This window comes from Panicum virgatum, chromosome 3N, assembly GCF_016808335.1.
Source record: "Panicum virgatum strain AP13 chromosome 3N, P.virgatum_v5, whole genome shotgun sequence".
NCBI lineage: Eukaryota > Viridiplantae > Streptophyta > Magnoliopsida > Poales > Poaceae > Panicum > Panicum virgatum.
The window spans coordinates 940,919-956,688 of record NC_053147.1 but is presented as its reverse complement, the minus strand read 5'-3'; the positions used below and the strand labels follow the sequence as shown (position 1 = coordinate 956,688).

General features: G+C 46.9%; 2 protein-coding genes across 7 annotated transcripts; one reads left to right on the top strand and one right to left on the bottom strand.

Annotated features, from left to right (window-relative positions):
- The first annotated feature begins 243 nt into the window (after positions 1-243).
- LOC120663501 (neo-calmodulin-like) lies at positions 244-1,960 on the top strand. 2 transcript variants are annotated; one of them, XM_039942345.1, is made up of 4 exons: positions 244-602; positions 691-1,066; positions 1,220-1,339; positions 1,518-1,960. In XM_039942345.1, the coding sequence occupies exons 1-4, from the start codon at positions 518-520 to the stop codon at positions 1,597-1,599; spliced, it is 663 nt and encodes a 220-aa protein (XP_039798279.1). In that variant the 5' UTR covers positions 244-517; the 3' UTR covers positions 1,600-1,960. The 2 variants fall into 2 exon arrangements, with proteins under 2 accessions (XP_039798279.1, XP_039798280.1); XM_039942346.1 differs by lacking the exon at positions 1,220-1,339 and having other exon boundaries at positions 249-602; positions 1,518-1,753.
- LOC120663495 (CBL-interacting protein kinase 32) lies at positions 1,801-6,922 on the bottom strand. Of its 5 annotated transcripts, none has more exons than XM_039942328.1 (15): positions 6,645-6,917; positions 5,497-5,733; positions 5,215-5,277; positions 5,002-5,073; positions 4,751-4,858; positions 4,593-4,673; positions 4,414-4,497; positions 4,173-4,298; positions 4,002-4,091; positions 3,398-3,520; positions 3,191-3,301; positions 2,768-2,881; positions 2,588-2,644; positions 2,422-2,496; positions 1,801-2,211 (listed from the first exon to the last, which is right to left on the bottom strand). In XM_039942328.1, exons 2-15 carry the CDS (start codon positions 5,665-5,667, stop codon positions 2,134-2,136), a joined length of 1,353 nt encoding a protein of 450 aa, XP_039798262.1. In that variant the 5' UTR covers positions 5,668-5,733; positions 6,645-6,917; the 3' UTR covers positions 1,801-2,133. The 5 variants fall into 5 exon arrangements, with proteins under 5 accessions (XP_039798262.1, XP_039798264.1, XP_039798266.1 ...); XM_039942330.1 differs by having other exon boundaries at positions 4,414-4,467; positions 6,645-6,915; XM_039942332.1 differs by having other exon boundaries at positions 4,414-4,467; positions 5,497-5,728; positions 6,645-6,915.
- Between the last annotated feature and the right edge of the window lie 8,848 nt (positions 6,923-15,770).

Sequence of the window (15,770 nt, the reverse complement as noted above, 5' to 3'; positions counted from 1 at the left end):
TATTCTTTTTATTAAATAATACTACCTCCATATCTTAATATTTGACGTTTCAGACAAAACTTTACACTACAAATAAGCTAAAGGTTGATGTCCTAACGTCATTTAAAAAAAATCGGAGGGAGTATTCAAATCAAAGCATAATGAAAAGATTGGAAAAAAAGAGATTTCAGGTAATGATTTCGAATTAAATGTTTTAGAAGTCACTGAGAATCAAAGTTTTATAAGTTTGGCAAGATAAAATTTTAAAAAAGTATTTCCGAGCAGGTTATATAATTCGCCCAGACTCCTTATTTTGGCCAACGCAAGAGCAGAAGAACAGAGGAAAGAAGGCACAAACTAGATAGGGGAATACACCTTTACCCTTCCCGCGATTTAGGCACACAAATTAGTCTGCATCCATCGTGGCTTGTGAATTTGTGATCGAGGGCACAAAACGCGTCGTCCATCGATCATGTGGTTTCTCCAACGGAGTTAAGAGATCGATCAGCAGCCCATTGAATCGATCGAGAGAGGAAGAATGGACGAGGTGGAGCAACAACTGTCCAAGCAGCAGATCGAGGAGTTCCGGGAGGCCTTCAGCCTCTTCGACAAAGATGGCGACGGTATGCAGGGCCATGGCCGAATCGCATTGTTCATCAATGAATTGCAATTGCAATTGAGAGTTGATGAGGCACAAATTGATCAATGCAGGGACGATCACGAGCAAGGAGCTGGGCACGGTGATGCGTTCGCTGGGGCAGAGCCCGACGGAGGAGGAGCTGCAGGAGATGGTGAAGGAGGTGGACGCCGACGGCAGCGGCGCCATCGACTTCCAGGAGTTCCTGACCCTCCTGGCGCGCCAGATGCGCGAGGCCAGCGGCGCCGACGAGGAAGAGCTCCGCGAGGCCTTCCGCGTCTTCGACCAGGACCAGAACGGCTTCATCTCCCGCGACGAGCTCCGCCACGTCCTCCAGAACCTCGGCGAGCGCCTCTCCGACGAGGAGCTCGCCGAGATGCTCCGCGAGGCCGACGTCGACGGCGACGGCCAGATCAACTACACCGAGTTCGCAAAGGTCATGCTGGCCAAGTGAGTCACCATCCAAATTCAAAGATCTCTCCTCTTTTTTTTTTTACTTTTTTTCATTGCATTGCGTCCCTCGCGTAGATTAGCATAAAGATTCATCGTTGATTGATATATCAAACTAGGTATTGATAGGTGCCTGCTCAATTAATCGATTAGGCTCGAATTGGAGTCAGAGGAACCGGCCATGCCGTCGCTCCTGAAAAACGGATACCGCGTCTGTCGCTGGGTTCTTGCATTTCGGATCTTGCAAATGGGCCGCCAAGTTAAACGCAGACGGTACTCAACAAATGCACCTACTTGCATTGCATTGGGCCTTGAAAGTTCATCAGTGCAGTTTGAAAGTAGCAGTACACTCATGGATCAAACTTCAGCTGAAAGAACTACTCATGCATGATTTTCATCTGAAGCCTAAACCTGACCCTTATGTTGGGTTCTTGGGTCATTCATTGTGCAGGCGAAGGCACCAGGAGATGGAAGGCCATGGGAGTGACTCGGATCACGCCAAGAGTACCTGCCCCTCCTGTACAATCCTCTGAAACTCACTCTGCCACCCTCATTTCTTGCTGACAGCTGAGTGAAATGTAACAAAATCCACATTGTAAATGGGAAAAAATTGAAATGGTAACCAACGTGAGTTCCCAATTAACTTGCCAGGTTTTTCTTGAAACAATGAAAACCTGCTTAAGCTCTTCTGTTCAGTACTAGTCAGAAAATGGGGGCAACATATCAAGGGCAAGGATGCAAAAACCATACTTGGCTTCATTTCGCAGATTTTGTGCATTATGTTTCAACATGATTCATAGGCATACATGGATTTACAAAGCTCACATACTGACAAAATCTACTGAACAAGCTTCACTCCAACTACAGTCTACAGCAAGCAATTACCTCTCAAAATGCTGCATTTACAACAGTAGTGGAGGACCAGCACAATTTGCCGGGCCACACACCATTACATATATTATTCGGAGAACAGATTTGCTGATCCAGGCTAGTAGGCTACCAAAATGGAATCTGCTTGGAAGAATGAGACACAAATACTTTTCCATCCTTCCTCTCCTGAGGTTCTGCTAAGCAGCAGGTTGCATTTGCAGATCCTCAGATTTCCAGACAACATCCTTTAAGGTCTTGGAAAGGTTCTTGAAGAACTGCAGAAAGTTACAGTTTACACGTATAAGTACCATATATTGTTGAAGAGCAAATATAAGTTGAGAATCTCTCTATCTTAGTGAATCCAAACTGCTGGTGGTTAAAGAAGCCTAAGTATAGGAATTAATCCACTTCTCCAACCAATGGCTCAGCTTCATGAATAGATATGTTTCTTTTATAAGCATGATCTTTGTGTATATGGTAGTTACTTTATGGAATTCCAGAGTGTCGCCTTTTGCTTTTCGAACTTCTACCATATGAAGAGAGGGTGCGACTTGTAGTATCTGAACCAAAATGCATAATATATGTTAGGCAGATGAAGTTTACTTAAAAAAAGATTGCAGTTCAGATTTTTATTTTGTTTTCTCGCATTACCTCAGTAGCAACATTGAGGTTTCCTTTCCTCCCTGCTTTCACCTTTTCGAGCCTCAACTGGTCACACAATAAGACAGAATGCATAAAGATCTATCTAAAGTTTGTATACATTATTGAGAAGTTTAAAAACTTAAGGAAAATATTCAGATAATCAGTTATCATAGAGTTGTGGGAAGGAACCTTGTAATTTTTCTTCTGAACATCAAATCCTAGAGGTTTTGCTGCTTCCTCAATCTTGCGGACAATTTCCTTGGGTGGACATTTTGAGGTGAACCTTGTTTCTCTTTTGAATTCCTGCAAACACAAATTATTACAAATATAAGTAAAAAGTATAGAAGAATGATGATCCTAAATTGCGAAAAAATGTAAAATTTCCAAAACCAATGTTCTAATCGCATAGGCATATAGAGTATTAGCTTGCACAATGCATTATAATTATGTAATTGACTTGACCTTTATTAGCTGTTAGAAAGGAAATGCAAGTGCATGTCACAGTTTCGAGGCATTGTCCTTTGAAAAATCATGATGATTTAAGCAACCACACATTGCATTTTCAATGTTCTAGGTTACTACAGACGAGTCAGGAACATCCAGATCCAGTACCTGCTCTGAGTCGAATAAGTTTCCAAGATTTAGGCCTGCTGACATTGAAATCAGTTCAAATGCATTCAGAGCTACTGGCTCTTCTTCTTTCTTTTCTGTCACGTGGTGCTCCTGAATGATGGCAGATAACATTAGTAAAACTAGTTGGTAACTAAAATCCGTGACATTATGCATGAGACAGAAAATAGAAACGCACCAATTACTTACTTCTGAATCATTGAAGACAGCATCCACATCATCCAATGTGGTGTCATATTTTTCGTCAAATTCGGGGCGCTTGTAGCCCTTTTTGAACCACTCATCCTCTAATATTTCAGGGATTGTTATTCTCTGCCATGGTTTACCAAATGATGAGCCTAATGTTATGGATCAAGAGAATTATGAAGGCCCATTCATTTTGAAAGCAGAGTTGGCACACACTCAAGTTGAAGATGAACGATAATCCAGCTTTGTCTCTTTCTTTTTGACTGGAAGTTGCAATTCTTTACACACACAAAGGGTATCATTTTGAATATGGTTATATGAATTGCCTATACCTTTCCTAAAAGATTTTTTTTCCCCTCAACTGCATCTCATAGTGGCCGTTTGCGTACTAGTAAGTACATTTGTGTCAATCTGACTTACACGACAAACTCTTGATCAGTGGGAATATCATTTCGTTGATCCTTATCAATGATATCAGTTATCTATCAGCTTACTAGGTGATGCATTTGTATGGTGACTACAGAATTGTTCTATTCCATATTTCCATTAACATAAGATTATTTCGCTAGTATTTTTCTTTTCAAGCAGCTTTTGTGATCTGGCATACCGTCATTGGATTTGGATCAAGGATTCTTGTTAACAACCTCTTCGCAGGAAAAGACGTCCACGGTGGAAATGTAAATTCTGCATTTGATATCTGCAAGGAATACCAGGTAAAGTCAAATAAGCGTGAATAAACAAGACCGCTGCAGTAATCTAAAAGCCTTGAAATGCTCACTTTCTTATACAACATCATAAGATTAGAGTCCTCAAAAGGCAAATACCCTGCTAGCAGAACAAACAGGATAACTCCACATGACCACAAATCAGCCATTGCGCCGTCATAACCTTGATCTTCAAGGACCTACAATTAAGTTGGTAGAAATATTTATATCATTGCGTTCCTAATGAAATGGTAATTGCCATGGCATCCATTATTTTATTGGTTCAGTTTGTGCAGTTTTTTTTTATGGCATTACCTCTGGTGCAACGTAGTTCGGAGTTCCACAAGTTGTATGCAGCAATCCATCATCCTGAACAAGATAGAAGAGAGAAGAAACATGCTTAAAAACATGCTGATGCAGAAAGTGTCAATTTTACCCTCTCGTACTCAAGTACCCATTGCTAAATTAGATGCATGTAGGCAAGAAGTCATTACCTTGATCTGCTGAGATAGAGCGCTCAGCCCAAAGTCGGAGACCTTCAGGTTTCCATACGAATCGAGCAGTAAATTTTCAGGCTGCGAGTATCTTAGTTTAGATTCTGAAATAGATTTCTTGATTACAGAAAAAAATCATACAAAGAAAATGAACTCACTTTTAGATCCCGGTGGTACACACCCCTGCTATGACAATAATCAACTGCATTGATTAATTGTTGGAAATACCTCCTTGCCTCATCTTCCCTCATTCGACCATGGTTAGCCTTTATGACAGGAACATTAAAAGTTTAACTTTAGTTAAAATTTGTCAGCGATGAATTGAACTTTGCGGACACTGAAATAGTGAAGTAAGGCAGTGGGTATAGCAGAAACAGCATGAACCGGAATGGACGTGCATATCACTTACAATTATGTCAAAGAGCTCACCACCTGTAGCAAATTCTAACACAATGTATATCTTTGTTTTACTTCCCATCACCTAAAGATTAATGAAACATTGATTTGTCAAATATCAGCAATTGACTGCTCCCAGTGAAAAGAAAATAGGCGTGCTAAATGATTATGTTAGGAATTTATTGACTTGGCTCTTTTCTGATGCATTTAAGATCAAGAAAGGTACCTCATATATGCGAACAACATTAGGATGCTTGATCAACTTCATTGTTGAAATTTCCCGCTTAATCTGCACTCGACCATGTAGTTTTTTCATCAACAACAAATTACTTCCACAAGAAGGTATTAATTCAATGCTGAACAAAGTTGCCAAGCTCATAAATCATTCAAAAGTAAATACACTAAAGGGGGGACGGATTCTGAAGGAAGGGGCCACAATCTTCGAGATGTGAAATATCACCAAATATTGAAAAATGCAGCAATAATTCAAAGTGTAATCGAAAGTGACCTGCTCAACCATCTTGTGCTTGAGGACCTTCTCCTTATCTATGATCTTGATAGCTACAGGTTCGCCTGTCTCAGTGTCCTTCGCGAACCTGACCTTTGCGAATGTGCCTTCACCTATGGTCCGACCGAGCTCATACTTCCCCACACGTCTCTTCACCTTGGTTGTACTCATTCCCTTCCTTATCGTCCCTTAGAAATATCAGGAAGCTTCTATGCAGAGTCCAATGGTTTCCCTGTCCTGTGTGGAAAATTTTACCCATATTATTACAGCTCAAGATAAAAATTGAAAAAAAAATGACATGCTGATACTTGTCTAGCTGCATAAATTTCTGAAATTAACTAAGCACCAGTCATTACACGAGTTCAGTTAGGACGTGTGATAGATTCACGTCTCATTTCTTATCTCCAATCAATCATCACTGATCTGTAAATTTTATGGGCATGGCCAAATGCAAATCCACGACTGGCGAACAGCTGCTGGTTCAGTTTGTTTGTTATTCCCTACCACATGCTAAGTCAGAAAATTGGTGAACGGCTCAATCAGTTGGGTTGGCAGAAAACATCCTGTGAGATCCAAAAACTAGTTTTTTTTTCCCTCTCTCACCTAGAACAGGAATCGAATTGGAAGTCAAAGAGAAGTTAGACCATTCTTGGGATCTGGAAAGAATAAATGCCAATCAGCCACGAGGGGGCTGCAGAAAAGATAGGAATTGAATATTCAGTCATCCATTCAGAAAAGCATAACACAACATGTGAGGGGCTGCTCGTGGGCATATTCCATTCCAGCAATCGGGCAGCCCAAGAACATGAAACTTGCAGCCAGGGCTCTCATCTCAAACAGGGAAGAAAGTGATTTCTTTTAAGGTAGGGGAAAGAGATTTTTTTTAAAAAAAAACTAGCAGGAACAATGGAGGTTGAAGAAGCTGGGCCAATAGCCCCCGATAAAAATTTGCATGCTAGAAATACAAGGTTGAACGGCTTCCCCACTCAATAGGGGAAAACAATAGGGGCCTGAAGCCACTGTAGGCTGGACATTCCCTTCAGCAAAGCACCGAGAAGTTGGACCGAAAAGGAGAAGCTCACATCGCTGCATACTAGAAACAGGAAGAAAAGGGAAACACGGAAGAGAAGAGGCAGAGGAGCTCTTACACCCTCTCCGGTTGGACTGGATCAGGCGAAGTGCAGAGTAGATGCCCTTGCTGTGCCCTGGTGGAGTGCCGGTGCTGAAAAAGATCTGGGAAACGGCTGTTGGGGCGAGGAAGAGCTGCTAGCTAGGCTTCTGATGGGGAGGCCGCTGCTGACTGCTGAAGTGCTGAGCAAGGGGAAGAGCTTGGTGGAATGGTGGCCCTGGCGATATACCAACCAAGCAAGCCGGCTGGCAATTATAGCGGCGGGCAGCAAAAGATAAAAGTGAGGTGGGGAAGAGGAAGACGGAAGGGGAGGAGGACATGTTGTCTGGATTGGAATTGGAATAGTCCAATTCCAAGTTCCAACTGCCTCCACATGGTAATTCCCTTCCCTGGAGAAACTGAAGAGAGAAATGGACAAGCTGAAGCTGGTGGGTGGGTCCCACAAGGGGTGAGAGGACGAGAGGTACGGATTGACACACCGAGTGCCAGTGCCACTGCCATGCCACCACGCCGTCGTACTGCCTGCCCGCCCGGCGTGCAGCATGATTGATGATTCGCGATCGAGATCTCACCGGACGTCCCGCTCCGTCGTCGCTCGCGAGCTCATTCATCACTCATGGCCGTGACGGGTACGGATCCATGCGTGCCCACATGCTCTGGATGCACTCATGCATGCATGTTTTTTCAGTGAAACAACGGGGAATCTGCAACAGTGAAACTCCTGACAACCAAGGAATAGCCTCCTCATGGGTCGTCGGTTGTCGCTGGACATGGATGGATGGTTGGTTGTCTCGCAGCCAGTCTGATGAACGGTGATCAACAAATTATCCAGTCTGAGAAGTGCAAATAAAAAAAAGGAGAAAGAAAGGGAGGTTATTAACCACCTATATATGTACTACAGGACGAATAATGCAAGTCTCCTTTAAATCTCCATTTTAAATAGAGGCCTTTATTTTTGCAATCATTCAGCTAGATCACCGAAAATGTGGGGTTCGAGACCAAATAAAAGCAGCCGTCTAATCAAGAAAAGGAAAATGATAATAAACAAGGTGAAGATAGATAAACTTTGGATGAGTAGCGACAGATTAATAGTATATAATTGCTTGAACGACAACAGTCAGTTCATCGGTCTCAGTTACATACATGACGTAGGTAATAGTATATATTTTGTGGAGTCCAATAATTGCATGCGTGGGAACGATTACGAGAATCACACACTAGCTATAACTTTTTATTGTTACCGGCTGCTTCCAAGATGAACTAACGATTCTTAAATTAGGTGGGTGTTTTAATTTACACGTTGTGTTACAGTCAAACTACCAAATTTATATATAAAAAATAATAACAATATTTACAATGCCGAATTTGTTTCATTATTGAATCCACCGCGAAATATATGTTGGTCAGAATAGTCGTGACTCTATTTTTCTATTGATTTGATCAAAATTAGTTAAATTTAACTTAAAACAAACCTAATACATATCTTTTATAGTATCCACCACACAATATAATGTATCTGGTCATCAGCAGCTCGATCCGTGCGTACATATATACATATATACGTGGTGGATCGAGACTAGTATCCACACCACACAATAATTTGTTGTCATTATTTGCCTCGTGGATATGATTGCGCTAATTAATCACATCGATCTTCATCCAATAATCATCACGAGCTCCCGGCCGGCCGGTACGGTCTTAATTATTATTAGCGTACTGTAATAGTACTACAGGTCATCAACACAATATCAGGAGGCTGAGCCGAAATTAAGAAAGGAAGGACGACTCGTTCTCTCCAACTATCGAGCTGCTAGCTACTTGTTCGTTCATGGTACATACAGTCGACGGTCCTTAATTAATAATAATAATTGTTTGTATCATATATATGTGCGGTACACGGAGCACATACATATAATGTAGCGTGCGCAAATGGCTAGCTAGTGATGATGACCCCACGTTACTTTTACTCCCTTCTTCCTAAATTATTACTTATTTGATTTTGTTGGATTTATACATTTTATTATACATCTAGATACAATATATATGTAGATACGTAGCAAAGTCTATAAATTAAGAAAACTAAAATGACCAGTAATTTGGGACTAGTTTTTAGGTGCCCGTCAGTTTTCGTCACTGTACTTGCATTATATATATTGCGTCACATTCATTTTTTTCCCTGACAAAAATGATGATGCACATGAAGCAGCGGCAAGCCGGCAACAGCAGCAGCAGCAGCGCGGGAGGGTCTAATGGGCCTCCACAACCTGTCCCGGGGTAGTTTGGGCTTCCTTTCCAGCCACACACAGCTCTCGTTTCACTTGCACGGCTTGGCCGCTGCAACCTGCATCCAGCGACGGCAACTCAAGGCGCTCGATTTTTCCGTGGCAGGAGCGAGAGGTGATTTGGGTGCCTCCATACTCTTGGGTCTGCTAGAGTGAGTTTTTTTATTTTTATTTTTAGCTCCTAATTTTTGAGTAAAGGCTGAAGTAGGTATCTTATATTACTGGAGATGTTCTAACGGTGCTATTATTCTAGTGGTAGGTAGTGTGACTGCTGATTACAAGACGCCTGTGGTAAGTGGTAACTTTGTCGAGCTCAAGATCTGTCGGTCTAATATATCGAAGGTACGGTGTTCGTAAATGTAGAATTATATGCATGTATACATAGGAATGAGTGTGTGTGTATGTGAGTATTTACATATGTATAGTGTTTTTTTTAAAAATAATTTATTGATTTTGTTATTAGATTTTTTTCTTGCCATGTTACATCAGTACATGCGCCTTCCATCTGCTGTATTGCAGTTTTCTGATGGTTGCATATTCTTTTATTTCAATTGATTTTTTTTCTTCTAACATGCATATCATTTTCCAATTGATTTTGTCATCCACGGGTTAGAACTTAGAAACAAATCGACGGACGCATCAATACAAAAGGAGACAACTGTAACACCCTGCCCGGATATTCCGGCCGTAGGCCCGGATACTCCGGACATGGAGTTTCTAAATCATCTAAGTTTTTCCATCTGAGCCCCACAACCATTAAAACTAACTCATCTCTCACAGCTCACTCTCACTCTCACTCTCACTCTCACTCTCTCTCGTTACTCTCTCTCCCTCTCACTCCCTCAAGAGCCCTCTCTCTCCGCAAACTCTAGAACTCAAAAATCCCCATCCCAAATCAATCCCAAGACCAAAGAAGCTGAAATCAGCGTGGGGGATCATCTTCTCCAGGTATTCCACCAAGGGGTGGCTTCGTTTTTGAGTTTTCTTGCAAGGAGAGCTTGCTCAAGGTACTAAGAGCTAGGGCAAAAAGAGATTGATCGATCTAGGGTGTTTAAATCGATTTCTTTTGGGTCAATCATCTCTCTATGAACCATTCTACTAAGAGCTAGGGTAAGCCGAGTACTGCCTTGCTTCGAAAGTACAGGAACCCGCACCCAATTCCTGGGGTGGTTGAGTAGTCGCGGAGAATTGGGGATGCATATGTTTACTTTTGGTGGTCTCACGTTGAGCTCGGCCGACCATATGTCATTGGGCTGGTTCCTGTAGTTCGAGGCGGGGAGGGGAATGGTTGGTGCGTGTGGTCCGACGGGGCATACGCGTGCCGTGTTGGTTAGGTTCACCTTGCAAGGTTAAAGCGGATCGATTCGCCGTCAGTCGCTCTCGGATATGAGCACCTTGATCGCAGCACCGCATCGTAGTAATGCTATATGGAATTTAAGTGATGATTGGAAATGATTATCATGAATTATTACTCTATGTTTGTTACGATTGCTTAGCAGGTGCAAATACTAGTGTAAGCATCTAGGCCCTCTAGGTATGTTTCGGTGATTAATGACAACCATTATTGTGACTAATGAGTTTGTGCAGTGTCGGTACCCCAGGACTGGGGTACCCCCTCTTGCTGTGACTAGGCAAGAGCCTTAGTAGTCATCCTTGACTACAACCAAACAGCCGGACCCCTGCAGTCCGAAGTCCTGTCCTCCCGACAAAGGTCCGGACCTGTTCCGCGGCCGGGGAAGGTCTGGGAACGCCACGTGTCCCAGGAAAAACAGGCGCTCAAGCGCAAGCAGCCAGGGCTCCGGACCTCCCAAGGAATCCAGACCCCCGCGGGGTCCCGGACCCCTCATAGGGTCCTGGATAGCAACCGGACCCCTCTCGAAGGGAAAGTTTGGACGCCCCGCCTCAGGGCGGTCCGGGGCCGACACGTGTATGAAGTCCTTGGTCTCCATATTGAGGTCCACCTACCTTCGCATTCATTGCAGTAGGTGGACATCCACTTTGATATAGTGGAAGCCGAGGCGTTTGACTGACCAGGGGGCACTATTGATCGCGTATTACCAAGGCAGTGGAGCCGATGGCGCCGCCCATGCCGCGTCTGCCAGTCTGCCGTAACAGTCGGATACGACGGCTCGGCTTCACCCATTATGACGCTACATAATAGCCTCAGCAGGCCACGCCGCAAGCTACGCTACTCCAACGGGCACCTAGCTGACGGAACAAGAGAAGACCCCTGTGACAGGAGAGCAGCAGTACGCATATCGAAGGAAAGATTCGCTACCACTGTAGCCGCATTCACGTTGGGCCCACCTGTCGGGGCATCGACGTCCTATGTATCCGCTCCCCCTTGATCTATAAAAGGAGGGAGCGCCGCTAGAAAACCTCAGGCTGGGCAAGAGCCAAGGCCAGCAGAGGATAGGTTCATTCACACAACCGAGACAATACATCTCCCAGTGGACGTAGGGTATTACGCTCCGGCGGCCCGAACCACTCTAAATCGAGTGTTCTTGAGTCCTTGTCTCAGCGAAGATCCAGCCCCATCGCCTAGTACTTCCCCGAGTACTCCCTCACTGGGAATAGGCGGGTGCGCTCCGCCACCCGGCTGTGGGTACCCCTAAAAATCCCCACAACATTTTGGCGCCGTCCGTGGGGACGACAGGCGTTGGCTGGATCTTCAGGCCTCTAGGCTGTGTTCTCCCTCTGCAACGGCGAACTTGAAGATGAAGGAAGGCACACTCACTCCGCATGCTATGGCACCGGCACTCCGACGCCCTCGGTGCGGCGGCGCACGGCAGCGGCGCCTGCTGTGTGTCGCCACCGCGACACCTCAGAGCCGGCGTAGCAACGCACAGCGGAGGCGCCGCTGCGCGCCGCTGCTCCTACGTCGACTCAAGGTTTTCTCTCAAGCAACGGCCACGCCTCCTCAGCGGTGGCATGGTGTCGGCTCAAGGCTTTCTCTCAACATGGAGCCTGGAGCCGACGGCCATCCCGGAGGAAGTTGACCGTGTCGTCCCGCCGTCTCCAGCGCCGGAGATCCACCTCAGCGTTGCTCGGTGCTGCTGCAGACAGGACCCCGCCTCCTCGTGCGGGGGCCCCTGGCGCTAGCACCAAGGACAAGCCGGCGAACGACCGCACTTCTCCACGCGTCGCACCGGTCCATCTGCTGCGCAAGGGCTCTGGTTTCCATCGGCAACGGCGACGGCAGGGGGAGGGGGCCTCTTCCATTCAAAGCCAAAGAATTTGTCTCATGCCATGTAAGCATGTGACAGCTCTTAGGCAAGGAGGGGTCCCCCGAGCTCCCGAGGTGATGCTGGATGATGCGGTTCAGGCACGTTCAGGGCGCCTTCACCTCCGAAGAAGAACACGCTGTATAGCATGCAGCCGTAGGTTACTCCTAAGAAAGGAATGAGAGATTTTCTCCTTTGTAATAGCGTGGTGTCTACGTGTGTGTCCAGAGCGGTCAAGGTCCGACCTTGTAAACCCGACCTCTGGCCCTATCACACAAACAGGCAAAAGCGGTCCGGAGCGGTGGAGGTCCGTCCTCGTAATCCCGACCTCCGATGTATACCGTGACAACCACAATAATAAAGGAGATTTTCCTCCTCAGTTTTGCCTAGGCTCCACCCTGATTACATTTATTCGCCTTGGTTTAACTATTCTTTTCTCTTGACCGGAGTTTCCCTTATTGCTAACAATCCAAGTTAAGTTGCTGGCTTGTGGTCAGGTAAAGACACCCCTTCTAGCTGGAAGGCGGTCCGGACCCCTAAGGACCTGCTCTGGAGAAGTGGTATTTGAATCCTGGGGTAGAGAAGCTCCGCGTGGCTTAGCCTGGTAATGTACCCTAAGTTTACGTACTTCACTACCCTGTTACAAGTACTCTAGTATCCAGGACTGCTGACTTTAGAGGTCCCGGGCTCTCTTCTAGTATAAGGCTTGGTTTCTTTGCACCTTACTATGAGATCCGGTAACATGCTTCATCGGATTGTCAGCCACGGTCGCTCCAAGTCCACTCCGGTGGCCCGCTCCGGCGGAGACCGCTCGCCACGGTCGTTCCAAGTCCACTCCGGTGGCCCGCTCCGGCGGAGACCGCTCGCCACGGTCGCTCCAAGTCCACTCCGGTGGCCCGCTCCGGCGGAGACCGCTCGCCACGGTCGCTCCAAGTCCACTCCGGTGGCCCGCTCCGGCGGAGACCGCTCGCCACGGTCGTTCCAAGTCCACTCCGGTGGCCCGCTCCGGCGGAGACCGCTCGCCACGGTCGCTCCAAGTCCACTCCGGTGGCCCGCTCCGGCGGAGACCGCTCGCCACGGTCGCTCCAAGTCCACTCCGGTGGCCCGCTCCGGCGGAGACCGCTCGCCACGGTCGTTCCAAGTCCACTCCGGTGGCCCGCTCCGGCGGAGACCGCTCGCCACGGTCGCTCCAAGTCCACTCCGGTGGCCCGCTCCGGCGGAGACCGCTCGCCACGGTCGCTCCAAGTCCACTCCGGTGGCCCGCTCCGGCGGAGACCGCTCGCCACGGTCGCTCCAAGTCCACTCCGGTGGCCCGCTCCGGCGGAGACGGTCGACAAAAGCCGGGTCCGGGAAGTAGTGCTACCCCCTGAGCGATCCGAAGTCCGTGTAGCCGCTTAGCTTGGTTCTGTACCCTAAGCCTACACCTTCGTCGCCCCGTGGAGAGCACTCTAGTACCTAAACCAGGCAACAATCATACCGGCCTCAGGGGTCCGGGATGCCCACTCTCTCCAAGAGCACACCAACGCAATCAAGTTGCGTCGGAACACATCACGGTGGTGGCCCCACCCGCGGGTTCATACCTCTCCCGAGGTGGGCCCGGGGGCCACTGTCGGTACCCCAGGACTGGGGTACCCCCTCTTGCTGTGACTAGGCAAGAGCCTTAGTAGTCATCCTTGACTACAACCAAACAGCCGGACCCCTGCAGTCCGAAGTCCTGTCCTCCCGACAAAGGTCCGGACCTGTTCCGCGGCCGGGGAAGGTCTGGGAACGCCACGTGTCCCAGGAAAAACAGGCGCTCAAGCGCAAGCAGCCAGGGCTCCGGACCTCCCAAGGAATCCAGACCCCCGCGGGGTCCCGGACCCCTCATAGGGTCCTGGATAGCAACCGGACCCCTCTCGAAGGGAAAGTTTGGACGCCCCGCCTCAGGGCGGTCCGGGGCCGACACGTGTATGAAGTCCTTGGTCTCCATATTGAGGTCCACCTACCTTCGCATTCATTGCAGTAGGTGGACATCCACTTTGATATAGTGGAAGCCGAGGCGTTTGACTGACCAGGGGGCACTATTGATCGCGTATTACCAAGGCAGTGGAGCCGATGGCGCCGCCCATGCCGCGTCTGCCAGTCTGCCGTAACAGTCGGATACGACGGCTCGGCTTCACCCATTATGACGCTACATAATAGCCTCAGCAGGCCACGCCGCAAGCTACGCTACTCCAACGGGCACCTAGCTGACGGAACAAGAGAAGACCCCTGTGACAGGAGAGCAGCAGTACGCATATCGAAGGAAAGATTCGCTACCACTGTAGCCGCATTCACGTTGGGCCCACCTGTCGGGGCATCGACGTCCTATGTATCCGCTCCCCCTTGATCTATAAAAGGAGGGAGCGCCGCTAGAAAACCTCAGGCTGGGCAAGAGCCAAGGCCAGCAGAGGATAGGTTCATTCACACAACCGAGACAATACATCTCCCAGTGGACGTAGGGTATTACGCTCCGGCGGCCCGAACCACTCTAAATCGAGTGTTCTTGAGTCCTTGTCTCAGCGAAGATCCAGCCCCATCGCCTAGTACTTCCCCGAGTACTCCCTCACTGGGAATAGGCGGGTGCGCTCCGCCACCCGGCTGTGGGTACCCCTAAAAATCCCCACAACATGCAGCTTAATGAAATATTATCGCTCATTGGATCAAGTGTTAAAGAGGTCCCTCAATTTCATTATTTAAAAAGGCGATCTCGGTATTCAACTCAAGCTTATAACAAGACTAAGTATCTTTCTAGTCCTAAGTGTCGCAAGGTTGAGAAGGACACTTAGGTTAGTATAGGTTTTATAGTTTTGTAGAGGTCGCACTATTAAGAGGGGTTAAGGCCAAGTCACTTGAGCATGGACATGGTCAATTAAAAAATAGATGCACACTATGGTCACTCAGGTTTCTAGAAGTTCAAATAAGTGGTTTTCAATTTATATTTCAAGAATATTTGGATTTCATTCAAGACTCAAATCAGAAAAGGCAAAATCAGAAAAAGTCTATACACCGGTTTAACCGACGACTCCAATTTTCTATACGTCGGTTAAACGCAGTTATCAGAGTCTGGACAAGTATATACACCGGTTAAACCAACGATATTTGAAATTAACATCGGTGCAGTTGTCCAGAACATTGGTTTTCCAGGGTGTTTGAAGGTTATATTCACCGGTTAAACCGACGATATTTGAAATCAACATCGGTGCAATTGTCCAGAGAGTTGGTTTTTCCAGGGATTTCTAAGGTTATACTCACCGGTTAAACCGACGATGGATTTGAGTTAGCGTCGGTGCAGTTGTCCAGAGAGTTGGTTTTTCAGTTGATCAGTGGACAACTACACTCACCGGTTAAACCGATGATACGTCGGTTAATCTGCCCGAGTTATAACGGCCAGTTTTCCAAATGGGCAGTTTACATTTATCGGTTAAACCGACGATGACTTTTGGAGCACCGTCGGATTAACCGGTGTTGCGTACTTTTCTGGCAGCTTTTCTTCAACGGCTCTATCCGTGTGAGCTGCCTATATATACCCATCCAATGGGTCATTTTAAAGTCTCTTGACACCAGGCAATATTCATATACTCACACTATTGTTGAGAGCCACCTTGAGCTTCATATTCC